Here is a 10,993-nt window from a genome sequence, read left to right as displayed (position 1 = left end):
TGATGTCTCTGCTGCCTCTGAAGTGGTGTTTGCTTATTTGCGTGCACGGGGCTTTCCTTCCTCTTCCATCCCTGCCTGTGTGCTTGAAACAGTGCTGAACAAGGGAAAAGCGGAGGCAGAACAAAGCCCCAGGATCTCTGCCAATGACCTGGCCACCACAGTCAGGGAACTCACACTATCGGGGTTTTCACACCCAGTCTTCCGCAGTGGTTTTGCCTTCAAAGCTGAAAGAATTGTGTGTTCTGTTCCTACTCGGAGCTGAAACTTTCTCATGCGAACCTGTTCGGGTGAGAAGGGCTGGCAGATGCGAGGCATTTTGCAGAGATTCTCAGCCACAGTCGGAGCACAAGGATATATTCTGGGATGGCAAAATCACAAAGCTTTGAGGAGGCATTAAAAGGGTGGGCAGGGAGATAATTCAGCAGGAAAATAGGGAGTAGAGCAGGAAAGCCTTTTGAATAAGTAATTTGGAGTAAAACCTCTTTACTTATTTATTTTTCTTTAATTTATTTTGTAGTTAAAGACTGTGAGCTTTTCCTCTACTCTTTTAAAATTAATAGAAAGTTATTGGTAGCAGCAACTGGGGTCTCTGCCTTCTGCACCCAGGAGCTTGCCTTTTAATGGCTGAACTTTTGGTTTGTACTTTGCTGTTAGTTAGGGAAGCAAATGGGGGCTGAAACCCATGTGCTTGCTGAAGTCACTGCTCTTGGAGCCCCAGGCACCCTGGGCCTACAGCCTTTGTCATCCTGATCTCTGGTGCTCTCAATAATGCAGCAAGCCTTTGCTCCACCAAAGCGTCACCTGTCTAGGTGAGTCGTGCCATCCCCTATCTGAAGTGACAGCCATCTTTGAGTACCAGCATCTTAACTGACTTCTCTTTCATCATCCATGTTAGAGAAATAACATTTTCGACAAGTTGTTGGGTTTTTTCACCCTTTTTCTTTATTCTTTCCCCAGCCCCCCCTTCACCCCTTAGTTAGAGCACCTGATCAAAAAATTATTTATGACAAAGATCCCTGCTCCAAATTAAACGAGCTCAAGGAGATGGAGCATTTTCATGCAGAAAGAAAGTGAAACGTTGATGTTGGAAGTTAATGAATCTGGTAGCAGGGAGAACATTATTGAGACTGGATAATATGATCTAACAGCTTTCCCTCTTCTTATCCTCCCCGTAAAGAATGTATGGAAGTCAGTTACGTGGCATGATTCTAACATCTGTCCTACCCCATAATGGTAATTTGTATAAGTAATGGAAACAGGTTAAATACTTCCATTCTAATGTTGCCAGCAGGGATGAAAATGAACATTTCAATGAAATAATCTCGACATAGCAGGGAGAGGAGGGGTCGATGGACTGATTCATCTCTAGCACTCTTTGGTGATCTGAACACTAATGAGAATGCTTGAATGTATAGTTTATCAGATAGAAGAGGAAGAGCAAGTAAATTTCTCAGATTAGAATCACTGTGAAAATATATCCACATGCAAACTGCTTCGTTCTCCAATTGCCAGCCTTGGCTAATAATTTGCAGCATTCATTTTAAGGGGATCAGAGAGAGAAGGGAAGGAGGCGAAGAATCTTTGTGTTGGTTTTTAATGGGATGCCTTTAAGGGTTATCATTCAACCTGTGAGAAGCATGGAAGTTGTTATTGTTACTGTACCTTAGCTACTTTTTAGACCCATTGCATTAGAATTAGAAGGTGGGCAGTTCTAGTTTTGCCCCGTTTTGTTGCAACTATAAATGAAATACACAAACCTCTGTAGGAAGGCTATTTGGATGTCTGATAGTCTGTGCTACTCCTCAGCCATTGTCATAACTAAGCCATATTTTTCCACAGTAGTGACACTGTAATACACACATACACACAGACAGACTTGTAGCATCTGTGCCATAATTTTTTATGAACATTTGTATACACTAATATAGAAAATTCTCTAATCTTCCAGCAGGCGTGTTAACCTCTTACAGCGTGAGATGTTGGATTCTTTTGTAAATCTCTCACGACTGTGTGTTCTGGAAACGTATCTGTAAATGCGTTGTTTTTTTTTTTTAATTTTTAATTTTTTTTCCCCTCTCATTTTTCTGTGATGAGGAAGATGTGCCTTTTCACCCTTACTTTTCTGCCCATTTGCCAAGATGTGTTGCAGTATGCAGTGGAAGTCCCCCCCAGCTTGGGGTGCAGTTTGTGCAAGGTGACAGTGTGGGCTGCAGAAACTTCTGCAGCTGCTGTCTCCTGTTGGCTGGGTGTATATTAGAAGCTGCAGAAATACATCTGTTGTAGAAAGAAGAATGGTGAATGTTCACACCATGCCACTATTGTTTAGATCCAGGGTAGGCCCCGATTTAGCAAAGAATTTTAGACCTAAACCTGCTCCTGTTTGCCGAGGCTGTGAAATATGTATTTCAGTGAAACCGATTGCACTGTTCAATTGCTTTACCGAATCATGACCTTCAATACTTAGGTATTTCTTCTGCATAAAATTATCTGTTTTGATTATTTAAAATCAAGCCTCGAAGAGTTTGCTACATTTAATTTTGCAGACCGTTAAAAACAAATGCAGTCATTACTTTTTGCCCTTTTCAACATAATTCAGTCAGTTCTGAGACCCTATTTGAATTGAAAAGAAAACCTCCGTAGAGACAGATTCCTCCAAAAGCACCAGTTTGGGGTCACAGAAGGATTTTACGTGAGAACATTTATGCTTTTAACCACATCCCTTACACTTTGGATCTGTGTCTGCTTTTTCAAACAATGGCTGTATATTTATAGTGTAAATATTCTCACTGAAGCAAACACAATGTGCGGTGCTACTCACATGTACGATATATAGCGTCTCATGTCCACTTAGATTAGAATGCACAGCTTTTAACACTGTTCAAAGATGACAGTATATCTGTGGGGAAGCACTGACATCCAGAAGGCACATTTCATAGAAAAAAAAAAATATTAGCAATGTTTAATAAGAAGAAAAGAACACAAACTGCTCCTTCTGTTTTTCGGCTGTCTGAAATTTGAAGGTTTTCTCTCTTTTCCAATGTGCATTTCCCCGAGTCTGTGAATGCACGAATAAGAAGGAATAGAAAAGCTGACATTATTCTCTGCAGTGTCTTCTGCATTGGATATAGTTTTTGTTGAGGGTGGTCCCTGCTATATCTGCTCTTGGTATTTCGGTGCAGTTTCGGGGCATGTGTGAACCAGCAGTCTCTGCAGATGTAGGAATACCTGAAGAAGATTGCTGAGCATTTCTTCTGGTCACAGAAGGACGCTGTCTGAAGGCCATTATAGTTTAGAGAGAGAATCTGAACATCCCACTCTTTTATTTGGTGTTGAATGATATTGCTCGTCTCCACGAGTAATAGAATAGAAGCGTCTTTAAGGTTTTAAATTCGGAAGCTTGCTTTCGTAAGACTTCTGTGAGAATTTTAATGGAGTAAATACGTTTTTACAAATTAACATTCTTCATTTTGTATGCTTTCAAATTGCCTCTAAAAGAAACCTTCTCAGTTCGAGAATTGCAAAAAAACTGACCTTGCAAAATACCATATGTTGATTATGCTGCTATTGCTCTTACAAACATTAGAAGTCAGGAATGAAAAGATACTGCGTGTATCCTATGGTAACTAAAGGAGTTAAATACTTTTTTTTTTTTTTTTAATCACAGTGATAGAAATTAAACATTTTAAGTAAATTGCTTTTTTTTCCTTTGTAAAAGAAGCATTATTGCTTTGCATTATTTCAGATAACTGCCCAGATATGTGGGTGTATGCGTCATGTAAATCCATTTTTCTTTCAGAATCTGGCTTAAATTCTGGAACCATAGAATGTCACAGTCTTAGCCAATTGCATGTTCTTAACTCTTACACTGCAGTATATATTGGTAAGGGAGAGAACTCAGTCGTGCAGTCAGCAGAACCTGAGACCAGAAAAGCAACTGAAAGGTGGATATTTCAGCCCAAAACTCTGTTCCTTTGCTTTGACAGTTGAACAGCAACCTTTTGTGTAGTTTTAATGTGTATTGTGCGGTTCAACTCCTTTTATTTTTGTGGTAAAGAAACCTTTTCACCAAATGCAGAAGTACCAGAATGCACACCATTGTAAATAAATGAAGGAAAATAACAGATACACCACTGGCTCAACTGGTTTCTGCTTAAGCAGGTATTTAGCTGCTTATACGTCGCAGTTATAAAAATATGGATTTATGCAATTTGGAATTAAACAAGAAGATGCTAGCAGATAATTCACATGGATTTTTATAATCTATCATCCATAGCAACATTCAGCATCTTACGCAGTTTCCTACATGTGTTTATTAAAAATATTGGAATATGAAAATGAGAAAAAATTGGCATAGTTCCACTGAGGTTAGTAAGAGGATAGCTCTTCATAAAAGCTAAGAATATGGGCCCTGTCAGCTTGCAGTTTCTAATTGGTGACTGTCTGCTGATCATTAATAGGGTGGGTTTTTTTAAAGAAGAATGCCAGATGGTAACTGTCCATTTTTATGCATTTAGGCTTTTTAGAGGTTTTTTATTTTATTTTATTTAAAAGTCATTTCAGAAGCAAAACCTACGTTTTATAATTGTTATTTACCTTTCTGAACTTAAAAATCTCTTTTCTTTTGCTGCTGGAAATGACTGACAACAGGTGTGTTTAATGGGAGAGATCTTATAAGAGATCTTATGCTGTAGCTGTGGGAGTGAATTCTACTTGCATGCCTAGAATTTAGAACTGCAGAGGTGCTGTAGTGCTCAAATGCACACAGTGTATGAACAGCAACGTTACTGCAACGCTGAGACTCTGACTGATTTCTTAGTTCTCTGACTATTTCTGTGTTTTATTCTTTATTTTATGCACAAAGTGCATTTTTAAAAGAATATTTTTTCCACTTTTCTAATGCTTTTCTGACATCTTTCTGGCCTTTGGCTCCAGGGTGATTTCTCCAGTGACTCTCTGTTGTGCTTGGTATTCACTAGTCTTTTAAATATATCAGAAAACACCTGAGGCTGATGCAATCTGTAAAGAATTGTGCCATGCTTAACATTTTAAAAACTAATTATTTGCTGGGGAAAAAAAAAAAAAAAAGATGCTTAGAGGACAAATGAAAGGTGTAGTGGGCATCTTAAGGTTCAGCACTATCCTAATTCTTGATGGGCTACTTTTCCATTTTATCATAAGACTCTCAGACTAGCGTACTTAAAGGCTGCATCAACTGCTATTGCAAAGTTGAATGCAGAATGCAATGCTGGCTGTAACACCATTATCTTTCCAAAAATTTCAGAGACTATTCAGAAAGTGTTCATATTAGATTTAGAGAAGACACTTAATTTTTTTTTTTTTTTTTTTTCAGAAAAGAATAAATTAGCAACTGTGTACTAAAAGAAACTCAGCTGGTACTTATGTACCCCCCTTTCCCAGTTCAGCAAGGCCTCAGCTTTGTTAACATGGTAATACCTGTTTTCTTCAGATTGCGTAATAGCAGAAGTGCCTTTTTTCTGACTTTCTTTCAGTATTATGTGTTGGCAGGATGTAGCCCGCTTTTCTGCATTGCTTTCTGCACAGTTCACCTGAAATGGAGGCAGTTTTTGCTTCAGAGCTGTTCACAATCCATGTTTTCTACCTTGACGTGTACAAATGATCTGCATTCCGTTATCACAGTGATTTTTTAAGCTTCTTTTACAAAACTGAAGGGAAATGTGTACAAGTATGTTTTCTGATTTGCAATGAAAGTGTACATTTATCACTTAGGTACATGTAAGCCACTTCTGTGAATTGGGCCCTTGGAGTAAATGTGTTTTGATGTAATGGCCATCTGCTCATGAATATCACATTTGCTAGTTTAAAAAATAGTTTCAAACAGATAAAAACATAGGTTGGTAAGATTGTATAGTTTCACCAGGTGGCAATACAATAGCAAAGTTTGATCTTTAAAATAAGTCAATAATGAAGCTGGGAGGGAGGCTTCAAGGTTTTTTTTTGTTTTGTTTTGATTTTGTTGTCATTGCTTTTAAAAATTCATCTCTACCATTTGCTTTTAGTTGCTGACTGCTGTTTTCAAAATGGTAAATGCAGAACCCACATCAGATCATAACAGGAGGCAAAGTATATCCTTGCCATTTAGAACTAGCCATAGTCTCGCTTCCCTTTTCACCTTGTAAAAATGACATCTGTTCAGCTCACAAATGGACCAAGTACAACCAGTCATCAGGAGGCCCTGGAACAACCGATCAGACATACTTGCCCAGTGCAGCTCCATTAGAGTCAGGTGTCGGTGACACAGAAATGATCCTCAGTGCTGTAGCAAAAGCTGCTTTGCCAAAAAAGACAGCCTAAATGTGATGGAGTTGGTCAAGCCAATGGTTCTGATAGTGCAGGTCCATGGATCAACCATTTTATATACCTATGACAGTAAATACAGTTCAGGGCCAGGGCATTTTTCAAGTCACTTTGAACTGATTTAGTAGGTTCTTTGATTGATTTTGATTTCAATATTATGATATCCAGTGTCATCTTGGAGCATTTTTTTTTACTGCTGAAATCAAAGTTTACTCTTAGTTAGTAAGAAAGATACTATCAAACTGTAACCAGGACTATAGCATGTGGATTTATAGATGGAATGTGTAAGCAATGGTGAGTTTGGTTTCTGGATATATCATTAAAATTTGTCTTTATGGTTAGTGCTTTCAGTACAGAAGACAGCAGCGATGTAAAAAGTGCATGTTCAGTAACTTTGTCTTGTGTTTTTTTTCTCTTTCTTTTTCCTCCTCCTGTATTTTAGCATATGTTCCTGAGGAGGAATTGAAAGCAGCAGAAATAGATGAAGACAGCGTGGAAGATGATGGGCTGTCTCTGGACATCCAGGAGAATGAGTATTTGTGCAATGAAGAAACGGAGATCAAAGAGGCTCAAAGCTACCAGAACTCCCCAGTCAGCACTGCAACTAATCAGGATGCAGGCTATGGTTCGCCGTTTAGTGAAAACAGCGATCAGCTGGCCCATTTCAAAAGCACTTCCTCTAAAGAAGAGAAAGAAGATCCTCAGTGCACAGACAATGTTTCCTATCCACAGGACAGCTTGGCACAAATAAAAGCTGTGTATGCAAATTTGCTTTCAGAGACTTGCTGGTCCAGTTTAGCTTTGGACTTAAAGAAATCCAATCCAACCACCAGCAACAATGGAATCAGCCAGAACGAAAACACCACCAGTACTGACACCAACGTCAGTTCCCAGAGTACTGGTACTACCAGTACCAACACTAGTACCAGTACAACTACCAGTAATACTAGCAACAGCAGTAGTAACAGTAACAGCGGTGGCTCAGGTTATGACTGGCATCAAGCTGCGTTAGCTAAAACATTGCAGCAGACCTCATCGTATGGACTTCTCCCAGAGCCTAGTCTTTTCAGCACAGTACAGCTTTACCGGCAGAATAATAAACTTTATGGGTCCGTGTTCACCGGTGCTAGTAAGTTCCGATGCAAAGACTGCAGTGCAGCCTATGACACACTGGTGGAGCTAACAGTGCACATGAATGAAACTGGACATTATCGTGATGACAACAGAGATAAAGAAGCTGATAAGACCAAGCGGTGGTCAAAGCCAAGAAAACGATCGCTTATGGAAATGGAAGGCAAAGAGGATGCTCAAAAAGTGCTGAAGTGCATGTACTGTGGGCATTCATTTGAGTCCCTGCAAGACCTCAGTGTCCATATGATAAAAACAAAGCATTACCAGAAAGTGCCTCTGAAGGAGCCAGTACCAGCCATCACTAAATTGGTCCCTTCTACCAAAAAGCGAGCACTTCAGGACTTAGCTTCACCTTGCTCACCTGAGCCAACAGGGATCGCTGCAGAAGCTTCACTAGCTGAGTCTGCAAAGGATCAGAAAACTGCCAACCCCTACGTGACTCCAAACAATCGCTATGGCTATCAAAATGGTGCTAGCTACACTTGGCAGTTTGAGGCACGCAAAGCCCAGATACTGAAATGCATGGAATGTGGCAGTTCCCATGACACTTTGCAGCAGCTCACTGCTCACATGATGGTTACTGGTCATTTTTTGAAGGTGACCAATTCTGCTTCCAAAAAAGGTAAACAGCTGGTACTGGACCCTGTGGTGGAAGAGAAGATACAATCTATACCTCTTCCACCTACCACCCACACAAGGCTTCCAGCCTCCAGCGTTAAAAAGCAGCCAGATTCCCCAGTGGGCTCCACAAACTCGGAGGAAAAGAAAGACCCAGAGAAGGAAAAAGTGGTGGTTGGTGAAACAGAGAAAAAGATTAAAGAAGAAAATGAGGACTCTACAGAGAAATTTGAGCCAACAGCTTTGTACCAGTACCTCAGAGAGGAGGATCTAGACGATAGTCCTAAAGGTGGAATAGACATATTAAAATCCCTTGAGAACACGGTGACAACAGCTATCAGCAAAGCTCAGAATGGCGCACCTTCCTGGGGGGGATATCCCAGTATTCATGCAGCCTACCAACTCCCAGGCACAGTCAAACCCCTTCAGACCACTGTGCAGAGTGTTCAAATGCAGCCGTCTTATGCCAGCAGCGTAAAATCACTCTCTTCAGAACACAATGCGCTCATCCATTCCCCAGGCAATCTCACACCCCCACCTCACAAGAGCAATGTATCCGCTATGGAAGAGCTGGTCGAGAAAGTTACAGGTAAAATCAATGTGAAGAAGGAAGAAAAGCCTTTGGAGAAAGAGAAGAGTTCTCCAGTCAAACCCCTGTCACCTGTTGCTAAAGAAAACAAAGACTTTCCCAAATCGGAAGAAATAAATAACAAACAGCAGCAGAAGAAGATCTCTGAGACAGAAGTTCAGAAGGTGAAAAAGGATAGTCCAGCTGAAGCACATACTCCAAATGGTACAGAGCCACTTAAAACAAAGGTTGCAAATGGCTGTAACAATTTAGGAATCATCACAGATCATTCACCTGAGCCATCCTTCATTAATCCATTGAGCGCTTTACAGTCCATTATGAATACCCACTTAGGCAAAATATCTAAGCCGGTAAGCCCCTCTCTGGACCCTTTGGCCATGCTGTACAAAATTAGTAACAGCATGTTGGACAAACCCATTTACCCAACCACTCCGGTCAAGCAGGCTGATGCTATCGACCGATATTACTATGAGAACAGTGATCAGCCTATTGATTTAACTAAGTCCAAAAACAAACCTCTTGTTTCCAGTGTTGCTGACTCTGCCTCATCTCCACTAAGAGAGAGTGCCCTGTTGGATATTTCTGATATGGTGAAGAACCTCACAGGGCGTTTGACGCCCAAATCTTCGACTCCATCCACGGTGTCAGAGAAGTCAGATGCCGATGGGAGCAGCTTTGAGGAAGCTCTGGATGAACTGTCGCCAATACACAAGAGGAAGGGCAGGCAGTCCAACTGGAATCCTCAACATCTTCTGATCCTTCAAGCCCAGTTTGCTTCCAGCTTGAGGGAGACCTCAGAAGGCAAATACATTATGTCGGACCTCGGTCCACAAGAGCGGGTACACATCTCTAAGTTTACTGGTCTTTCCATGACCACAATTAGCCACTGGCTGGCAAATGTGAAGTATCAGCTAAGAAGGACAGGTGGAACTAAATTTTTAAAGAATCTGGACACAGGACATCCTGTTTTCTTTTGCAATGATTGTGCCTCTCAGTTCAGGACTGCTTCTACATACATAAGTCACTTAGAGACACATCTAGGGTTTAGTTTGAAGGATCTGTCAAAGTTGCCACTTAATCAGATTCAAGAACAGCAGAATGTTTCGAAAGTCCTCACAAACAAGACTTTGGGCTCACTTGGAATAGCTGAGGAGGACTTAGGCTCCACATTCCAGTGTAAGCTCTGTAACCGAACTTTTGCAAGCAAGCATGCAGTCAAACTGCACCTTAGTAAAACACATGGCAAATCCCCAGAGGACCATCTGATCTATGTAACTGAGTTAGAAAAACAATAGTGTCCAGGTAAGCAGCCAGGTATGCAAGTGACCACAGGAACATTGCACTAAACTTCTTCATAGTACTGCACTAGGCCTGACCTGAGCCTCTGAAATCAGTCTTATTTTTGTTGCTGAACTGCCTATCTGGACCTTGGTTTTTCTTACACTTATTTTGTAGTTATATTTATATGCTCTTTGTCTGATCTGTGCATGGTTATTTTTTGTTTCTGCTTTTATTTTTTTGTGAGTCAAAGTCTGACCTTTATTTTCAACATCTGTCCTTGATGTTAAGCTATCTTTTGTAGAATATAGTGGGAGACGCTATTGAGAGACATTAATTTAGCCGTAAAGAAAGACACAAAGAACAATGATAAAGAGACATCCTAAAATTACAAAGTTGCCATGACAATAAAGGTCACAGAACCTGGTAGTGTCAAGTTTTAACCCTCTGAGAACTGTAATAGCATTTCTGTGCCTTTCCCAGTGACTGAATGAGTAAATAAGGAGAAATGAAACAAAAGACTTCAAGGCATTTCGTTCAAATAAAATGTGTGTCAGAAACAGAACTTTTTTTTTTTTTTTTTTTTTTTTTTTTTTAATGAATGAGCTTCTTTTTTTTTTTTTTTAATGCAGAACTGGTTTGTGAAGAAATTGTGCATGCAGTCCTTGGAAGAAGGAGAGCTGTGTAGAACTCAAGGGGTTAGGAAGCCACAACTGTATAAGTTAAATAGTGATTAAAAAGGAAAACAAATTGCCACTATGCCCAAACCCCCTGGATGCTGAGAATTGCCACTTTTTTGGCAAAAAAAAAAAAAAAAAAAAAAAAAAAGTAAAAAAAAAAAAATTTTGCAAGGTTTTTTTTAAAAAAAATGTAAAAATGGGTTTTTTTTTTTTTTTTTTTTTTTTTTTTTTTTTTTTTCCCTGTAAAATACTGCAGTTTATAGTTATTTACAAATGTTAAGCTTTGGTACAAGCTGACCTTTCTATAGTGTGCTGCATTAGTAAATGAAAACAAAAAAAATGGGGCAAATGTTGAATTCTG

The 10,993-nt window shown here is 39.8% G+C and overlaps 1 protein-coding gene across 2 annotated transcripts in view; it reads left to right on the top strand.

The window, feature by feature from the left end:
- Window positions 1-10,789, top strand: part of TSHZ1 (teashirt zinc finger homeobox 1) — a 53,691-nt gene extending 42,902 nt beyond the window's left edge. For both annotated transcript variants that reach the window (XM_042870221.1, XM_042870222.1), the window contains exon 2: window positions 6,779-10,789. In XM_042870221.1, coding sequence (XP_042726155.1) covers window positions 6,779-9,969 — 3,191 coding nt within the window. In that variant the 3' untranslated portion in view covers window positions 9,970-10,789. The remainder of the gene's footprint in view (window positions 1-6,778) is intronic.
- The last annotated feature ends 204 nt before the right edge of the window (window positions 10,790-10,993 follow it).

This window comes from Lagopus leucura, unplaced genomic scaffold, assembly GCF_019238085.1.
Source record: "Lagopus leucura isolate 7727_CA_CO unplaced genomic scaffold, USGS_WTPT01 Super-Scaffold_100002, whole genome shotgun sequence".
NCBI classification, from domain to species: domain Eukaryota; kingdom Metazoa; phylum Chordata; class Aves; order Galliformes; family Phasianidae; genus Lagopus; species Lagopus leucura.
This window is presented reverse-complemented; position numbering and strand designations above follow the sequence as displayed.